Genomic DNA, 20418 nt, shown 5'->3' on the forward strand with positions numbered 1-20418 from the left:
CAACTACCAACTAGAGGAAACATCATCCCACATCTCCCCTATCCAGCCCTGTAAGAACTTTGTACATTTCAATGGCATAATCTATTATTCTAAATTGAAAAAAATGTAGGCACAGTCCTTTTAATTTCTCCTCATACAATAAACTTGCCATTCCCAGGAATCAACCTCGTTTGTTGCATCAATTATTCTTGTTTATTGGGCTTATTCCATCCAAGATTGTCATTGGTGCTTCTGACCGAATAACCATTACCTTTGTAAATTAAGGATGACCATTTTATTCTCTGTGTGTCTCACACTATAAATGTTATTGGTGCAGCAGTTAAGTAGAATTGCTGTTAATTTAAGCAGTACTGTTCTTATTGTTGTGTCATGGATTACTGCCACTTTTTCTACCTTAATACAGATGCTATTCAACAAAGATTTACTCATGCCTGGTGTAGTATTAATGGGAGAAGGAGAAATGAGGTAAGTTTGTCAGATGGGTGACTGATGGTTTGAAAGTGAAAACCCTAGCAGTAATCAGGCTGGAATGTTGCTGCAGTGCTAGGAACAACAGCAAGCAACTGTAAAGGGACAGAAGAGTCAGGGAGATGGTGGCAAGGGTCTTAGAGTTTTATATTCATAGAACAAGAACTGTACAACACAAGCCAGGCCTTTTGGACCACATTGTCTGTGCTGACTGTAATGGCAAATTAAACAAATCCCATCTGCTTTCATGAGGTCTATTTCCCTCTATTCCCAGACTGTTCATGTGCCTGTCTAAATGCCCCTTAACTGTTGTTTCCACCTGCAATGGATTCCAGTAACCCACCATTCTGTGTTTCTATATATAAAAAAAATGCCTTGTAAATCTCCTTTAAACTTTCCCCCTCTCACCTTAAAACTATGCCTTCTAGTATTTTACATTTCAATTCTGGGGGGTGGGGGAAGAATGACTATCTACCCTGTCGATGCTTCTCACAATTTTATGTATTTTTGTCAGGTCTCTCCTCAGCCTCTGGAGAACACATTCCAAGTTTGTCTTCTCCTTCTAGCTTATACTCTAATGCAGGCAACATCCTGGTGAATGTCTTCTTCATTCTCTCCAAAGCCTCCACATCCTTCCTGTAATGTGGTGACCAGAACTGCACACAATACTTCAGATGTGGCTGAACCAAAGTTTTATACAGTTGCAACATGACTTGCCAACTTTTATATTTGGGCAAGCATTCTTTACAACCCTATTTACCTGTATTGCCATTTACAGAGAGCTATGGACCTGCACCCCCAGATCCCTCTGCACCTCAATGCTCCTAATGGTCCTGCCATTTAATGTATACTTTCCACTTGCATTTGATCTCCAAAAATAAATCGCCTCACACTTGTCTGGAATAAACTCCATCTGCCATTTCTCTATCCAAATTTTCAACTGATCTATATCTTTTGACAACCTCACATCTACAACTCTGCCAATTTTTATTCACAGACATGGGGATATTTGGCAAGCCAGTATTTATGATGCACCCCTTGTATCGTTGAACTACTTTGTTACTTCAGAACATAATGTATAGGAGTAGGTTAGTCAGCTCCATGTTCCTGTTCCATCATTCAATAAGATTATGGTTGATCTTTCACCTCTGAGCCACTTTTCTGCACTAACCCCATGGACCCAGATTTCCTTAATTTCTAAGAATGCATAGGTCTATGTTTTGAATATACTCGGTGACAGCCCTCCTGGGCACACAGTCCAAAGATTCATTACATCTTGGGTGAAGAAAATTTTCCTCATCTGTCTTGAATGACTCACTCCTATTTTGAGACTATGACTCCTATTTCCAGATAACCCAGCCAGAGGAAAATCATCTCACATCCCTCCTCTAAGCCCTGCAAGAACTTTGTACTAATGGCATAAGTTCCTATTAGTTTAAATTGAAAAGTGTATAGGCCCAGTCCTCTTAATGTCTCCTATTTGCAATAAACCTGCCATCCCATTGTCTGCTTTGTCCTACCGGAATTCCTCAACCCCGCACTGCCCACTTCTACCTCTTGCCCAAAATTCGCAAACCAAACTGCCCCTGTAGGTCCATTATTTCTGTCTGCCCTACCAAACCACTTCTCCCTCTGTATTCTACGCGCTACCCTCACTGCCATGTGCTGTTATCCCAGGAATCATCCTTGTGGATTTTCACTGCACTCCCTCTGTTGCAAATTTATCCTTGCTTGGGTAGGGAGAACAGATGGTGTTCCAGATGTGAGGTCACCAGGGCCTTGGATTTTTTTTAGCCATAAATCTATACTCAAATCCTCTTGCAATAAAGGCAAAATGGCATTGCCTTCCAAACTGCCTGTTGTACCTGTATATTACATTTCAGAGATTCATGTACTCAGACACTCAGGTCCCTCTTTCAATTTTTTTTTCAACAGTTGAAAATTACACACATTTCCACATTTTGTTTCATCAGCCAGTCGCGTAATATGCTTTACTGAAGCTTCTCTGCTTTCTCCTCTCCCAGCCAATGTGGCCAACTAACTTTGTACCGTCAATAAATTTGGATTTTTTTTATTAGAAACAATACAGAAGTTTATTCAACTAAAAGACACATGCATAACTACATCAACTATCACAATAATCACTACAACAGAAAGAACTATACATATGCATAACTAAATCAGATGCAAACTGGACTACAGCAAAACGCACTACTTCAAATCAAAATACCAGTAACACTGTCCGCAACACACGCGATTCCTGGGGGGGGGACACCGATCCTGGAATTTTGCCAGGGTGCCCATGAATACCACATATTCCCTCTCCAAGGTCACCCAGGCAATTTGCATCTATTTCACTGCATTGACATGGATTGTCAATAGTCAGGGCCCCATTCTTTGTTAAAAAAAACCATCGGTCTCAGTCGCCCAACCTGAAAATTTGCATTTTATTGCTATTGTCTGTTTCCTGTCTGTAAATCAATTCACAATCCACACCAGCATGTTACCCCCAATATCATGTGCTCTGCTTCAGGTTAGTAGTGTCTTGTGTTGCCATATGGGCTGTCAGAGGAGGATGCAGAGAAGCTTAAGGGATACAGGCATGTAACATGTCTGGCACATGGAATATAATGTGGAAAAATGTGAGGTTATCAACTTTAGTGGAGAAAAAAATCAGAACAATTTGTAAATGGGAGGGATTGAAAATTCAAATATACCACAATTGTTTTGCCCTAATCTATTCTGCTGCTTAAAACTTTAAAGGATTACAATGGAGTCCAGATGAAGGGTCTCAACCTGAAACATCGACTATCCATTTCCCTTCATAGATGCGGTCTGACCCACTGAGTTCATCCCCCTTTTTGTGTTGCTCCAGATTCCAGCATCTGTAGTCCCTTGTCTCCACTTTAAAGCTTCACTTTGGCTTGCTTGTACTTTTCCTGCCATGCCATCTGAAGAGTTTCTGTTTTTTTCCAGGGAAATCCTCCTGTTGGTCCAGTGACTAAAACTGATAACCACAACCGGGATCCAGAGAGCGAGTTATTTCTGCAGCACAGTAATCTGGTGGAGGCAAGAGATCAAAGCAATGGTTCCATATTCTGTACGTTTGCAGAAAGTCCAGATTGTAGTCCTCTATGGAATCCTTACAGCAGAGTTGAGACCCTGTGGACTGCCAAGCATTCCCCAAATATCCCAAAGGAAAATCCAGACGCTGCGTACTACATCAAGAGTAAAAGGGGAGGTTCCAGCACAATTGTTTTGGCAGATGCAAATAGTGGAATTTCACTAAATCCTCTGACATCTGTGGGATATGAAATGCAAGAGACAATTCACAGTGATCCATCCACACAAGGCAGAAACAGTGTCTACACCTTAAGAAACTGCCAAAAACAAACTCTAGCCTCAGGCAGTACAACTGTATTGTCCTCGACTCAGTCAGGCATGCATTGTGCTCCAAAACATGATTGTCATGTGTGTTGTCAAAATAACTCTTCCAGCTCTGCTCAGGAGGCTGAGAATATCAATGATTCCAGCAGCCATGGTTCTGACCACACAAATCCGGGTGATGAAAATGGACTTAAGTCAGGAAATTCAGTGCCATCTGGTAAGTTAATCTGTTTATTTTATAAGCTTTGTTTTGAAAGAACACTTATAATATAAGAGCATAACAAATAAGAGCAAGGTTAAGCAAGAAAGTCCCTCCTATCTGCTCTGCCTTGAAGTATCATTACTTACCTATTTCACATTAACTTTCCTGTTCATATTTCACCTGAAACTCAAAATTCCTGCAGGGCTCATCAAAGTGAATGTGGGGAGGATGTTTCCCCCGAATGAGGAGTATAGAATCAGGAGCTGCAGTCTCAGACTAAGGGGCAAGCCATTTAGAACCAAGATGAAGAGAAATTTCTTGACTCAGAGGCTGGTCACTATTTGGAATTCCCTACCCAGGAAGGCTGTGGAGGTTTAGTCACTGCAGTTCATTCAACACAGATCAATAGATTGGTGAATATTACAGGAATCAAGGGATATGGGAACAGGATAGGGAAATGGAGCTGAGGTAGAAGATAGGCATGATCTTAATGGTGAGCAGGCTCAGAGAGCCTGAGTCTAATCCTGCTCCTAATTCTTACATTCATACTCTTATTCTTTACTTTAGTCAATGGAAGTCTACTGATTTCAACCTTGAATATGCATAAGTCAATGACGGCTGAAGTAGAGAATTCTGAAGATTCATATCTGAAGAAATTTGTCCTCATTGCAGTCCTAAACATCCAACCTCTTTTTTTGTTCTCTCTCGGGGGGGTGAGGGAGGAGAGTTGACCATTCAGAGGTGAACACGTTCTGTGCCCTTTACTCTGTGCTGTGAAAATTGCTGGGAAATGCCTGCAGTCCTCTAGTGAACAGCCAGCATTCCTAGCCGCATGTACTAGTGAGCTTGGGACTCTCACACAGGCGCTGGTCAAGTTCGATCTACGATTTCCAGATTTGGGCTTCAGAGTCCAGAGCTGGAGCACAAACTTGTCAAGTTCCCAGCACTTGTATCAAAATTACAAAGCTGACTGAGACCTGCTGGCTGTTCCCCTGCTGTGCTCCACCTCTGGACTCTGCAGGGAGTCCAGCTGCTGAGCAGAACCTCATCAGGGAATCTATCAATTAAACCTACAGCAGGTTAACCCTTGCACTGGATCTGAGTCAATTCATGGCCACTGGGAAGAAAGACAAGAATAAGTTAAATTTATTAATTATTTGTATCTGCTTTAATGTTTTTAGTTGTTTAAATTATTTTGTTTTATTTTTAGTTGTAATAAATAGAATTTTTTTTTAATTTTCCTGAGTTTTGGCTGCCTTTCAAAGCATGGTTATTTTGGGCCATTTCATGAGCAGGGCTTATTCTGGGCCACCCATGTGACCGAATTCCATTGTGTGGGGTTTTGCTGCCTTAAAGGCCTCACCAAATGGGACATGGCCATTTTAGGCCTGCAGATTCAGCTTTCTAGAATCAAAATGAGTAAATGTGGTCCTGGCCATGGAGTGTTTTACGCGAGGAATTCTTGTTCGATATTCTGTTTGTAGTCCTTCAACTCCACCTTAATTTGTTTTGACCTAAGATTTGTTGTTGATGCTCTATTCCTAGAGTAACACTGGATTACTAAAAATTCCCAGCAACATTTACTGTCAACAGTTACCAAGCAATATTTCTCTCACAATGAGAGTCCAGTTAGCAATTATCTTTTCTAAAAATCTCTGAACAAGAAAGGGAAGGCATTAAACACTGAGAAAAGACAGTGGAGAGCTTGTTTTTTTTCTTTATCACACTGCATATCCTGTAAAATTGTGCAAGAATTGTAGTTTTACTAAGTATTTTGCAGCAGAGAAACAGGTCATTCAGCCCAGCAGTCCATGCAGGTGTTTGTTGTCCACACTACCTCTTCCAACCTCTTTTCATCCAATCACATCAACATATCCTTTTGCTTCTTCCTCTCTCATGCCCTTGATAGTTTCCTTTAGGTTATTCAGCTCAGCCATTCCCTTTCATATCGTGTTCCACTTTCTAACCAGTCTCTGGATAAAGAAGTTTCTCTTGAATTCCCTTTTGGATGTATTAGTGACCATCTTATATTTATGGCATCTAGTTCTATCCTATAGCTAATCACCCGTATAATTGTAGTGGCTCTGTAAATGAAAATTAGCTCCATTGAAGTCAACAGTGTTTGGTATTTGAAGTGGATTACATTGATGTTGCTATCCATGAACCTTCAACACAAGCTACTGAGGTCAATTTTTTATCTCCTCTTCTCTAGGCCATCACTCTAATCAATTAGAGGGAAATAAGTAGGGGAATGGGTCTGATATGATTCCACTGAGAGCTGGCATAGACTCAATGGGTCAAAAGGCCTCCACCTATGTTACAACAAATATGAAAAATGTGACTTGTGCAGTAATACCAAACAAATCAGCCCATATAAAGTATTGACCTAGACTAGCAAGGCACACCCAATCAAACTCAAATGTTTTATCAGAATATACACCTGATCCAACCTGAACCCAACACTTGTGGTTGGATTTCATCAGATGTATCAGGGAATTGGGTTTTATTCTAAAGCAATATTCTCAAATAAAACATGGATAATTGTATCTTGGACAGTATACCTAAAGGCAGTGTGTGAAGACAATAAGCCTGTGCCTTTACCTGGCACCTATTCCCTGTGATTACTGCTGTTTATCCTCAGCATAACCTAATTAAATTACTGAATAGTGTCTCCATTTTGTCACCTTATGCCCAGAAGTGCTGCTTCAGAATCATTCCATTTCTGCAGAAATCTATTGCCTACCCCAATTCACTGATCCTAGAGACAGCATCAGCTCTAAAACCCACATTGGATAGAGGTAAAGAACACTCTGCATGTCTAATGATAAACATCCACATTCCATGATCAAATGAAAATAAATCGTGTTATCTTACAAGCCAGAGAAGTTCTACCAATGAAATTGCTGAGCAAAACTTTTGGTGGATGGCAAAACCTTCCCTGATATTCAAAAATTATTAAAATGTAAAAATACCATTAAACATCCTTCTTCAGTATCTCATTATATGACTTGATCTTAAAAAAAAGTGGCAATGGATAAACATAAGTTCTTGGTATATATAAAACTAAAAGCTGAGTCTACATGAAACCTTTTCTTCCTTAACTCCAGGGTTTTCACGTGGCAGTAACATGATGTATAACACAAGTGGCCAGTCAGTATCGAATGCCGGTGGTTCAGTCATTTTCAACGTAATTGTCAAAGTGAATAACAGCACAGATGAGGGCAACAAGGGGGGTGTAAATGGCAGAGCAAAATTTGCCACAGAAGATGAAGACGAGAGAAAAAATTTTAGAGGAAGTGACGGATTCCCCATCAAAGAGGAGAAACCAGTCAGTATGTGTGGTTTTGAGGTGGACGTGGGATTGCCTGTACAAGAACAGTCTAAAGAAGCTGTGCCTTTCCCTGTGCAAGAAGAGCAAACTGGTCTTAATGACCATCGGGTCAACTTTCCCATTCAAGAGCAAAGAAACAGCAGGCAAAGCTTGAAAGAAAGTTTGATCCTTGCTGGTAGAATAATAGACCAGGACTGTTGCTATCATCCCCGAGTAAGTGCTTTTCCTATGCAAGAAGATGGAAAATCTGAACATTTGCCAAAAGAGGAAGAAAATCAATGAGCAGAACTCAAGCTCAAAATGTTTCATTGCAGTCCTGAACAACCTACCTTAAAAATTGTATTAGACTGTACACTAATGAAAGATGCTAAGGCTTATTGTTTATAGATACTCAAGGCAAAGGAAATCGTTTTGTTTATATATTTTTTAATGTTTCCTATATGTTTTTTTTAACTCTTTGCCATCTTTACTGCCAGACTGGAATTATTTTATTGTCCAGTGTTGTGACAGTGCAAGGAAAAAGATTTTTATTCACAACACAGGACAATAATAACAGTAGTTCAAATTTGTGTGACACCTTTAAATATCCTAAGTGGCTTTATTAGAACATCAGTTACAGCTGAACACTGTCATACAGTGAGATATCAGGACAGGTGACCAGAAGTTTTGTCATTAAAGCAGATTTTAAGAAGCACCTTAAAGTTGAAGAGAGTGTAAAACAGGTTGAAAGGTTCAGAGAAGCAATTCCAGAAACTAAAAGTATAGCCATAGAAACGCATTGATTGGAGTTTAGAAGAATGAGGGGTTATCTTGTATAAGATAATGAGGGGATATGCCAGGGTAGATATTGAGTGAGACGGTCTTGAATGAGGAGGAGCATGTTACAAGATAAAGGGTGATCATTAAAAACTAAGGTGGGTAGGAATGTCTTATCGCAGAGGGTGAGGAATCTCTGGAATCCCCAGAAAGTTGTGGAGGCACTCACTGCTTGCAAGGTAAGGTGGTGGACGTAGAAATCCTCATTCCCTCTGAGGTGCCATAACCTGTGTTACTCGGGGCCATGAATTAGGAAGTGGAATTAGAATGGGTGGCCTTTTACCACTGGCCTAGATACAATGTCTTCTTTGTGTTCTGTGAATTTCAATAATTCGATGGCTGCTCTCAATTTCTGTCACATGTCACTTGCTATCCAGGCTCGGTACCACTTGCTTTATTGCATTGATTAATTATGATAACTCTGAGCTTTAAAATATGCAGGGCAGGTAAGATTAGCATGTTGTATGATAAACTGAGTGGAGAATCTGATTTGTATTGGCTTTAGCCTCTTTCATTCTTATAAATGTTCTGAGAATATAATATGTGAAGCTCAAAAGCAATACAATTTATTTTCAATATACATGTGTATATAACGACATGCACTTGAAAGCATTGATAAGATTTAAAGAAAGCCTCATGCCTTGCATGAATTGTTCTGAGTTTTGAATATATTCAATGATCAGTGGCTGCTCCCATTTTAAACAATTTCAATATTTTAGTATTAAATGCTGAAAACAGTATCTGGTCGCCACATGACAGGAAGGATGCAATTAAGCTAAAGAGGATGCAGAAAAGATTCACAAGAATGTTTCTGAGACTGGAGGGCTTGAGTTAAAGGGAAAGACTGGATAGGCTGGGACTGTTTCCCCTGGAGCCACGGAGGCTGAGGGATGACCTTGTGGAAGTTTATAAAAGTCATGAGGGGAGTAGATGGGGTAGATCGTCACTTTTTTTTACCCCAGACTTGGAGTCTAAAACTAGAGGGCATAGATTTAAGCTGAGAGGGGAATGATTTTAAGGGCATCTGAGGGGCAAGCTTTTGACACGGTGGTGGGTGTATGGAACGAGCTGCCAAAGAAAGTGGGGTAGAGGCAGGTACAATTATAACATTTGTTTCAAAAAAAAACATCTGGACAGGTACATGGATAAGTTTAGAAGGATATGGGCCAAATACAGGCAAATGAGACTAGCTTAGGTAGGCACCTTGATTGGCATGGACAAGTTGGGCTGAAGGGCCTGTTTCCTTGCTGTATAACTCTGACTGTGACTCCATATGTAAAGAGAAAAAATAAGTTAATGACCTTTCATCAGAACTCAATTTTTTTTTGTTTGAAATTGTATTTATATATAACTAATGTTCACCAGGAAATTGTTTTCACAGTTGCATGAGTCTTAACAAGGTGAACCTTCTGACCAAAATGCACTCTGGTAGAAATTCATCCTGGATTGCTTCTGTTGAAAGTTCAATATGCCAGCAGCTGGACATTACACTCCTTTCCAAAATGTGATTCCTTTGAAGGAGGTGGGATAGAATTTTGGAAGGTGTTGCAACTGAGGACAAATTTCTACCCCATTGCGTTATCTTCTGTAGCAGCAACCTCATGTTGGAGTCAGTCACAAGTTCCATTACTGACTGATCCTCCAGTGAGGACAAAGGAAGTAGTAATAAAAGCAGGTCAGGCAGCATCTGTGGAAAGAGAAGCAAGGTTAACATTTGTGGTTTGATGAAGGATCTTCAACCGGGATAACTGTAAAATATCTAAAGATACAATTGAAGAGTAGGACAACTCTCCTCAGAGTTCCAGCTGGTGTTTATTCAATGTTGAGATCAAATTGCCTGGTTATCTTGCTGTTTCCGGGAGCCTATTCTGTACATATTCATTACTGTGTTGCTTTGTTACAACAATAACTACACATCAAAAGTATTCAGTTGGTTGCAAAACACTAACACACGTCATGAGATCATGGAGGCGTTAGATAAAAATGAGTAAATTACTTACAAATTGGCTTATGTTCCTTCACTGTTTTAATAAAGATTGAAATCAAAACAGAAGAACTGATGTCTCCTTTAAAATAATTGACAATATGATTTTCTTATAAAAGAGAGAATAACTGGCAACTTTTCAATGGATTCATCCATGAAATTTGTATGTCAGTGCCCATTCCCTACTGCCTCTGAATTGAGTGGCTTGCCAGGTTGTTTCAGAGAGCTATCAAGCACATTGCTATGGGTTTGGGGTTACAACGGCCATCCTGATTCTGGATGGCTGACTTCCTTCCCAAAAGGACATTAGTAAACCAGTTGGATTTTCATAACAATGCTGTCTTTTTTTGTATTCCAGAACATTTAACTGGATTGAAATGCTCAAGTGCAATGATGGGATTTAAACTATCCCTGGATCACAGCCCAATAACTTAGCCTATCCTCAAACATTGTACAATTAATGAAGTGCTTATGCATTTGAAATCCATAAATATGTTGGTAACAGAGCCAAAATAAAGAACTTTCCTTTTTGGACATATTTCTCATTCTCAGGACATCTCAAGGTCAATCAATGTTTATGGAAGTGTAGTCATGAATGACTTGTAGGAATACCCAGCTCCTAGCCTTTCTCATATCAGATTCATGACAATTGGGTAAATGATGAAGTAATTTTTGGTGGTTCTTCTATGAAATGATTAAACTGTTACAGTTGGCTTTGAAGGAGTTGGATTTACCAGGACTGCCCCTCATTTGGTTCTGAATCCATTGGAAGCTGCAAAGTCTGAAGTAAACGTGTTTGTCTGGGGCCAATCACTAGGCAGTGAGGTGGTTTGCTTCTGAAGAACTGTCATAAATAGTTTGTTTCCACCATCACCCATCCTCACGGCTATAACTGGCACATGGAATCCAATGTCATGTGAATGGAATCCAGCATGAATGCAGTCCTTTTATGAATCAGGGCTGTTTAGTGTAACATGTATGTCTGTAGGTCTCTATCCACACACATCAATCATTGAATTATTATTTAAACTTTAATATTTAAAACAAAATGATTCAAATATCATAAACAAGAGCAAAAGCTGAAACCCACAAATTGGAAATCTGTCTGAAAAACATGACCAATATTCATAATATTTTTATTTGTTAGGATTTCTCTTACAGATCAAGTTGTCTGTAGACTATTTGTTAAGTGGCTGAAGGCATGTTGAGGATGGTCTGAAGGCACAATCCATTCATTCTATGACTTGGTTATCTTGGAACCCTTCATATTACCTAATACATCTGTTTATTTTCCCTGAACATTTTTATCTAAGCAGTCAACATTCGTTGTTGAATTCCTACCTTGGCCTTTTGGCACGGGGCGGCACGGGGCGGCACAGTGGTGTAGCTTGTAGAGCTGCTGCCTCAGTGTGCCAGAGATCCAGGTTCAATCTTAACCTTGCTTGCTGTCTGTGTGGAGTTTACACATTCTCCCTGTGACAGAGTGGGTGTCCTCCCAGTGATCAAGTTATCTCCCATGTTCTAAGAATGTGCAGGTTGGTAGGTTACTTGGCCACTGTAAATTGCCTCCTGTATGAATGTGAGTGGTAGAATCTGGGAGAAATTGATGAGGATGTGGTGAGAAAATGTTTGATTATTGTCGGAATATTGTAAATGGGTGTTTGATGGTCAACGTGGACTTGGTGGGTCAAAGGTCCTCTTTCTGTGCTGTATCTCCCCATGACATGTTGCTTGAAATTATGAATGATGATTTTCCACTGGATCCTATCTTACAGGAGTTAACTCGTTTTTTAACAGGCAACCTATTGTTCCACTAAAGCATGTTTTTGTTCTAAAATAAAGAAAAATTGTAAATGCCGTCTGACACGTTCCTTGAAATCAAACTCAGCGTTCCCATTCATAGTTGGATTTTTCCTCCATTTTGTATTTCCTACTTCAGAATTTAAGGACACAAAAGGAGAAGGACGTTAAAAGCTGTTAATGTGAAATTTATGCATCTTTAATTGAATTCTTTCCCTGAATCTAGGAGACATTTCAATTTAACCCTTGGTTTCTTTTTTTTTCATCATCCCTTACTCTGAGAAGCAAGAGAAAGACCTCAGAATGACATATAAGAGCCCTTTTCAATTTCAGGGGTCATTGAAATCTTTTGAGCTGCAAAACACAGTGGTCATTGAAAGGATGAATGTCAGAAAAGCAAAGCAACAAGTTATTAACTTTGTCATTCTTTTATCTCTGGGCTGTTCTGAACGTCTTTATTCATCTTTGAAGCTACTGACATCATTGAAGAGGGCTGATTTTGAGAAGTTTCTGAAACTGGGAGTTTTAACAAAGTACATTGACGTTATCACAGATAAAAATGGAAAATGCTGGAAATATTCAGCAGGTCAAGTGACATCTAAGGGGAGAGAGACAAAGTTAATGTTGCAGGTTGATGACCTTTCATTAGAACTAGGAAAAGTTGGAGCACAAGCATGTTTTAAGTTGCAGAGAAGGGGGAGGGGTGGAGAGAACAGGAGGAATATCTAAGATAAGGTAGACACCAAGAGGGACTGGATGAGGCACGTGGTGTTGACGCTGGCTGAGAGAGGGTGATGAAAGCTTATTAATTATAGCTCATCTTTCTGCAGGAAGTGTAAATGGAGGGAGATGAATGAGAACAAACGAGAAAGAAAAAAGCAACATGCTGGGTCTGTGAGATACTATCACAGCATTATGTGTGAACGACAGATATTGCCTCAGACTGTTCTTCCCCCCGCTATCCCCACCAGTACCGAACTAGTGGAGGAAAACAGGAAAGTCACAAATGACCAAGGTTATGAGAGTAACAGAGTGAGGGAAGGATGTGCGGAGTATAAACGGAGGGAGGGGTTTTGTCCCAAAGACTGAGACATATGGGGTATTGAGGGTCTGAAATTTGATCAGGCTGGAGATCTAGTGAATGAGTGATCAGTAGCATAATTATGGTTCCTAACCTCTTCAAAGGGAAAAAAGATGGAAGCCAACAGCAAGAGAAACTCTTAAAGCAAAAACTATTTGACAGCAAGGAAAGCTGGTTTCCTTTACATGATCTATCAGGCCTCAACTCTCCAGTTAAGGCCAGCTGCTGTGTGAGTGGGCAGTGCTGTTCTCAGGTCTCCAATGCACAAATTAAGTTTTCCTCGATTTCACTTCACATGCCCAGCATCCTCCATACAGAAGATGCAAAACTAATTTTTGGAAATTGCAAATCATGCACACAAATGATCGAGTATTAGATTAAATTCATTTGTGTAGCACAATGGGACTTTCTTAACCCTTTATTTTCAAAGGCAAACTGAACAAAACCACAACTGATGTGATAGAATACACAACTGACACAGGCATTGCAAGGTCACATCCAATAAAACCATTTAATTCCTGTTCCTAAGAATAATACAATTGTTGCAGATGACCAGGTCCATGTTCTGCTTTATGTCAGCAGGACAGTCTTTTACAATGTAATCAGATCAGAGTTGAATTCACTTATTTCATCTCTACAAAGGAATTACCACTTTTCCCATTCTGTAAGATTTTCCAGTTCTGATGAAATGACTCTGACCTGAAATGTTAACTCTGTTTCCCTCTCCACAGTTGCTGCCTGACTAGCTGAGTATTGCTAACATCTTTTGTATAAATATTTTGTATGTATTGTATCTATCAGGTGATTAGTCAGATATTGGCTGGACATTACATATTAGAATGGGTTAGATGAGACAAAACAGCATTTTGAGATTTTCTCTTTCTGTTCTTGTGTTTTTGAGATTTTGCTCAAAAAATAAGTGCCTTTGTAGCTTTTCAGCTGTGAAGTCTGGCTCACTGATGGCACTTTTGCCTTTGAGTCATCAATCACGAACACAAAACTGCCTGTCCAGTACAGTTCTGCGAAAGTGTTGGAGGTGCAATCTTTCTGTAAAATTGAAGTATGCTATCATTTCATAGGTGGTTTTTCCCTCGTGTTCTGGGTCAATATTTATCTGTCCATCAAAATCCAGGAAAAATAAATCAGAAAATTTACTGAAAAACGGAGAGAGACCTAAAATCAACTGGAAACATTAACTCTGTACCTTTCTCCACACATGCTGCCAGTACAGTATTATTAAGGTATTATTTCAGATTTCCAGTATCTGCATCATTTTGATTTGGATTATTGAGAAAAGCAGATTATCTGGCAGTTATCACATTGTGGTTTGTAGGGGCTCGTTTGCTCACAACTGGCTTCTGTCTTTCCCATGTAACAGCAAGCACAATACAAAAAAGCATAATTGTTGGTGATGTGCTATTGGAAGACAGAAAAGCACGTAATAAATACAAGCCTTCTCCAGAGGAAGCAAAGTTTCTTTAGGTGTGGAGATAAAAATCTTGAGAAAAAATTATAAGTTAATACCACTAGAGGGAGTTTGGATGCTGCACATCAAATAGTGTTGCTGGGATTGTGACTAACAAATTGGTAAATTGATTTATTCTTGTCACATGCACCGAAGTAAAGTGAAAAACTTGCCTTGCATACCATCCATACAGATCAATTCATTACGACAAGGTTAAACAATACCAGAATGCAGAATAAAGTGTTACAGTTACAGAGAAAGTGCAGTGCAGGTAGACAGTAAGGTTGAAGGTCACAACGAGGGAGATTGAGGTCAAGAGTCTATCTTATCATACTAGGAAACCATTCAATAGTCTTAACAGCAGGATAGAAGCTGTCCTTGAGCCTGGTGGTACATGCTTTCAGGCTTTTGTATCTTCTGTCCAATGGGAGGGGGGGAAGAAGAGAGAATGTCTGGGGTGGGCGGGGTCTCTGATTATGCTGGCTGCTCTACCGAGGCAACGAGAAGTGCAGACAGAGTCCATGGAGGGTAGGCTGGTTTCCATGACGTGCTGAGCTGTGTCCACAACTCTCTGCAGTTTCTTGCAGTCATGGGCAGAGCAGTTGTCAGACCAAACCATGATGCATCCAGATAGGATGCTTTCTATGGTGCATCAGTAAAAATTGGTAAGGGTCAAAGGGGACATCCCAAATTTCTTTAGCCTCCTGAAGTAGAGGCGCTGGTGAGCTTTCCTGGCCTTGGCATCAACGTGGTTGGACCAGGACATGCTATTGGTGTTGTTCACTCTGAGGAACTTGAAACTCTCAACCCTCTCAATCTCAGCACTGTTGACATAAACAGGAACATGTGCACCACCCATCTTCCTGAAGTCAATGACCAGTTCTTTTGTTTTGCTGACTAATACAGCAACACACAATTCTAAAGGTGAAAAATCAATGGGAAATTAACCACAGAAAAAAGGCTAATATTTTATTACACCTCACATCGCTTTCAAAAGATCCCAAAGCATGTTACAGCCATTGAAGTACATTTGCATTGTAGTCACTGTTGTAAACTGCAAGTCAAGGCAGCCAATTCCCACACAGCAAGATCCCACAAACAGCCAATGATCAGTTAATCAGTTTTAGAAATGCCTGCTGAGGGGAGCATAATGTACAGAATACCAGGAGTAACAAAGAAAAACAAAAATGCTAGAAAAACTCAGCAGGTCAGGCAACAACTGTGGAAAGAGAAACAGAGTTAACATTTCAGATCAAAATTCCTTTCTCAGACTCAGATTTCCAGCTCAACAGGTTTTTAGATTTTCATTCACCAGAACTCACTTGCTGCTGTTCTTAAAATTAGAGTCATGGAATCTTTTCTATCTTCTTACAAGTACAGACATAAGCTTGGTTTGACAAATCATTTGAAAGATAGCACCTTTGACAGAGTGGCACTTTCTCAGTACTGTACTGGTATCTGCCGACCATTTTTTTTTGTTCTGGTGTCTGGAATGTAAAGTAAACCCACAACCTTCTGACTGAAGACAAAATTGTGGTACCAATCAAGCTAAATGATAATGTGACATTGGAGTGAATTCTGATTCCTTTTATACAATTGGTATGAAAAATAATAGTAAGTACAAAAGAAACTCCCTTCAGTTCTGTTACATGCTGTGTTGGACAAAGCAGCTGTAATTTATCTTTGTATTGCTGATATTATAAGAATAGTACCACAACTTTGCACCTTAAGGGGTGCGCTACTTGATTAGGGGGATAGACATGTTTTCTCGGTGCTGTGTCTGCTCTTTATGGCCAGATACTGTGAGTGCTGCATATTAGAGTGAAATTGAACTCAGCAGCACCATTTTTTGTCTGCTAAAACATCCTGAAAGGTTCCAAAGTAGTGTCCTCAGAAGATGCGCTCACTTCTGGTGTGAAACCCAACAAATGCCATATTGGTAAAATGATTAGCACATATGTACTTAATATCCAACAGAAGCTTGCAGAGCAGGTAGTTCAGGTCACAAATCAATGTGCAAAGCTGATCTGATGCTGTTGCTGTCATTTTTGTGCTCCACAATCCTGTTTAATCTCGCATGGTTGTTCTGGTGATGAGAGACCTTTATCAAAGAAATATTATAATAAGACAGAATATTGTATCATACATGTAAGTCTTATAGTTCAATCTTAAACAAGATATTTGTATCTGAATAAGACAACTATATAGGTATAAAGCAGGAGTTGGCTATGCTAGGTTGGGCAATTACATTAAAAATTATGACAGTAAATAAGCAGTGGCGAATATTTAAAGAATTAATGCATTGTTTATATATCCATTTAAGGCAAAAAATTACAACATGAAAAGTGCTGCAGCAGTGACTATCGCGTGAAGTTATGTAAGAAAAAGGCTTATAATGTTGACAAAAAAGTGACAAGCCTGAAGACTGGAAACATTTCAGAATTCAGCAAAGGAAATCAAGGCATTGATAAGGACAGGGAAAGTAGAATATGAGAATAATCCAGTGAAAAGCAGTGAAAGGTATAGAAAAAGAAAAGATTAGCTGAAGCTAATGTGTTTTTCTTACAGACCAAGAAAGTAGATGTTATATTGGGAAACAAGGACATGGTAGAGGAATTAAATAAATATTTTACCTGTTTCCACAAAAGGGGTACAAGTAAATGGAGAACTACAGATCTAGAGTGAAATGAGCTCAAAGGAATTGATGTTGATTAAAACAAAAACTATTGAGGAAATTATTCAGACTGAAAGGTGGTAAATCCTCAGGATATGATAACCCGTACCATAAGATTTTGAAGGAGATGGCCATGGAGGTAATGGATGCAAATAGTTATCATCTTCCAAAATTCCACATAATCAAGAATAATTGCCGCAGTTTGAAAGGTGGAAAATGTAACCTATCTAGAGAAGAAAACTGAGAGAAAATAGGAATACAACCTGTTAACCTGACATCAGTAGTGGTGAAAATGCTGGAACCTATTATTAAAAGCATTTGGAAAATAATGACAGGATCAGGCAGAGCCAACATTGGTTTATGAAAGAGAAATCAAGCTTTTTGAAGTTGCAACCAGTAGAATAGAGAAGGGAGAAGCAGACAACATGAAATATTTCAAATGACAGAAAATCAAGGGCAGGTATCCACAGTTTCCAAAGTACATTAGCCACAATCCAGCCCTTTCACTGAATGCATGGACTGAGAAAATTTATCCTGAAATCTTTCCTCCAATCACTTCATTAACTGCCAACTGTAATAAATGCAAATACAATATATATGCTATTTATTGTGGTGGATACATAATGGAAAAATTATTTGCAATACAAAACAAATCTGTGAAGTAGATTAGCAGAAGACAGCAATGGATGTCTTAAGTGCTCCTTCTCAATGGTCCACAATCTTTCATCATCCAATTTCCAAACAATTCATTTCCATCAATCTAAACAATGTTGTGGTTACCATCACCAAATAATCTTTCTCTATGGCATCAACAAACAAGCATTCATTCAAAGTAAAGGTGTTGTGGATACTGGAACATGGTGTGAATTGGAATTTGTTATTGTGATGTCACTGATGTTTCTTTACAATTGCAGAAGTGCTTGGCAACCACTGTGCCACTGAAGATTAAGGGGCCTGGAAAACATATTCACCAAATTAGTTGAGGTAGCAACTTTACATTGTTATTTTAATATATTCCCTTTATCTTTGCAGACTTCTTAACAACGGTAGACCTGTGCTATGTGAAAGGAATGCCCTTAATTTTCCTAGAAAAGTGATTACATTTCAGTACTTTTTTAATATGAAGTTTCAGAAAACAGAAATTGGCAATACTCACATATCATACTTAGATTTCTGTTCATAACACGTTTTCCTCATGTCTTCTAAGCACATTTACCTGGATTTAAAGAATTTGAAGCAGAGAATTTTTTTTCCACGTGTTGCTCTGTTGCTTTCCAAATGAGAGTTTTTGTTTAATTCACCTATTTATTTCTTGGAATCCAGGCTTCACTGAAAATAGTAATGCCATTGTGTGTCAAGGGTGGGTGGTTAGACTATCTCTTGTTGGAGATGGTCATTGCCTGGCACCTTTGTGGCACGTGATACTTGTCATTTATTAACCCATGCCCGAATGTTGTCTAGATCTTGCTTGCATGCAATTATTAATATCATTAATTTCCCCACCATCAACATCCTGGGATCACCAATGACCAAAAACATATTTGGATTAGTCACATAAACACCATGGCTACAAGAGCAGTTTAGAAGCTGGGTATTCTGCATTACTCCCCTCTTGATATCTCAAAGCTTTTCCACATCTACAAGGCACAATTCAGGAGCATTATGAATATACTTCACTTGCCTGGATGAGTACAACTTCAACAAATTCTCAATTGCTGTCCACTGGCTTCAGTTTTTCCAAGGCTCTTTGATGCCACACTTGGTGAAATGCTACCTTGATGTCAAGGGCAGTAATCCTCACTTCATCTCTGAATTTCAGCTCTGTGGGTTATGTTTTGTCCAAGGCTGTGATGAGGTCTGCAGTGGGGTGGCCCTGGCAAAACTCAGACTGGATATCAGCCAGTTCATTATTGGTGACTATCAAAGTCAATGTCAAAGTCAAGTTTATTGTCATATGCACAAGTACATGTCTGCACAGATGCAATGAAAAACTTACTTGCAGTAGCATCACAGGCACATAGCATCATATAAGCAGCATTCACAAAATAAACGTAAATTATGCAGTTTTTTACGAGAAAACACAATTGGAACAAAAGCAGTCCATTTTAGTGCAAAGTGGTCATAGTGTTGCTAAACTGTAGTGATTAGGGTTTTGCCCATTGGTTCAAGAACCAAATGGTTGAAGGGAAGTAGCTGTTCTTAAACCTGGTGGTGTGGGACTTCAGGCTTCTGTACCTTCTGCCCGATGGTAACTTCTTACGCATTCCTGTGCATTTGAATTTCCGTAGCAGACCATGATGCAATCATGTGCTAATGTGCTACTTAATAGCATTGTTGATGACATCTTCCATCATGTTTCTGTTAAGTACGAGTAGGCTAAATGGCTGGTAATTAGCCAGATTAAATGTGTCCTACTACTTGTGAACGAGGTATGTCAAGGTTTCCAAATCGTTGGATGGATGCCAGCATTGTAATGGTAACAAGAAGGCAGGGTGAGAGATACAGCTAATTCCAGAAAGCAGGTCTCCCGTAATACATTATGGAGGTTGAAAACACTAACACTATAAAAATATCACAAGGTAATAAAAACCACACACTGATTTTTTTTTTAAGTTCACTCCTGACATTACTGCAGAGCCAGCATTTAGTTTCCAATCCCTAATTACCCTTGTAGTGAGCCACCTTCTTGAAGTGCTGTAGTCCTTGCTATGAAGCTGCTTCCACACTGTTGTTGTGAAGCTGTTCCAGTCTTCTGACCCAAAGAGATGACTATATTTCCCAAATCGGGCTGATGGCTGATTTGGTCAGATGCTTATAGATGTTATGCTTGTTCAATTTAGCAGAGTACATAGGCTTGGAATGTGCCATTGAAGAAGCTTCGGGGAATCACTGCAGTCCATTTTGTAGCTATTTTACAATGCAGCCCTAGTCTGGAGGAAGTGAATCTTTAAGGTAGTGTTGAGTTGCCAATCAAACAAGTTGCTTTGTCCTAAATGGTGTTGAGCATTCTGTTATTGAAGCAATACTCATACAGATTAGAAAGCGTACCATCACCCCCTGGCTCATGCCGTACTGATGCTGAAAAGGATTTGGGTGTCAGGAGCTGAGTCACTTGTTACAGGATGCACAGCCTCTCACCTGTATTTGTAGGCACAGTACAAAGTGCCTAGTCCAGTTCTGGTTAAAATTGACCCTAGTGTCAATGCTCCT

The 20418-nt window shown here is 39.5% G+C and overlaps 1 protein-coding gene across 2 annotated transcripts in view; it reads left to right on the forward strand.

Moving 5' to 3' along the window:
* LOC127570239 (uncharacterized) overlaps positions 1-7948 on the forward strand; it is a 63278-nt gene extending 55330 nt beyond the window's left edge. For both annotated transcript variants that reach the window (XM_052015561.1, XM_052015560.1), the window contains exons 8-10: positions 404-465; positions 3445-4072; positions 7165-7948. In XM_052015561.1, the coding sequence (XP_051871521.1) occupies positions 404-465; positions 3445-4072; positions 7165-7670 (1196 nt within the window). In that variant the 3' untranslated portion in view covers positions 7671-7948. The remainder of the gene's footprint in view (positions 1-403; positions 466-3444; positions 4073-7164) is intronic.
* Positions 7949-20418: the final 12470 nt, after the last annotated feature.

This window comes from Pristis pectinata, chromosome 5 (assembly GCF_009764475.1).
Source record: "Pristis pectinata isolate sPriPec2 chromosome 5, sPriPec2.1.pri, whole genome shotgun sequence".
In the NCBI taxonomy this organism is placed as follows: Eukaryota; Metazoa; Chordata; class Chondrichthyes; order Rhinopristiformes; family Pristidae; genus Pristis; species Pristis pectinata.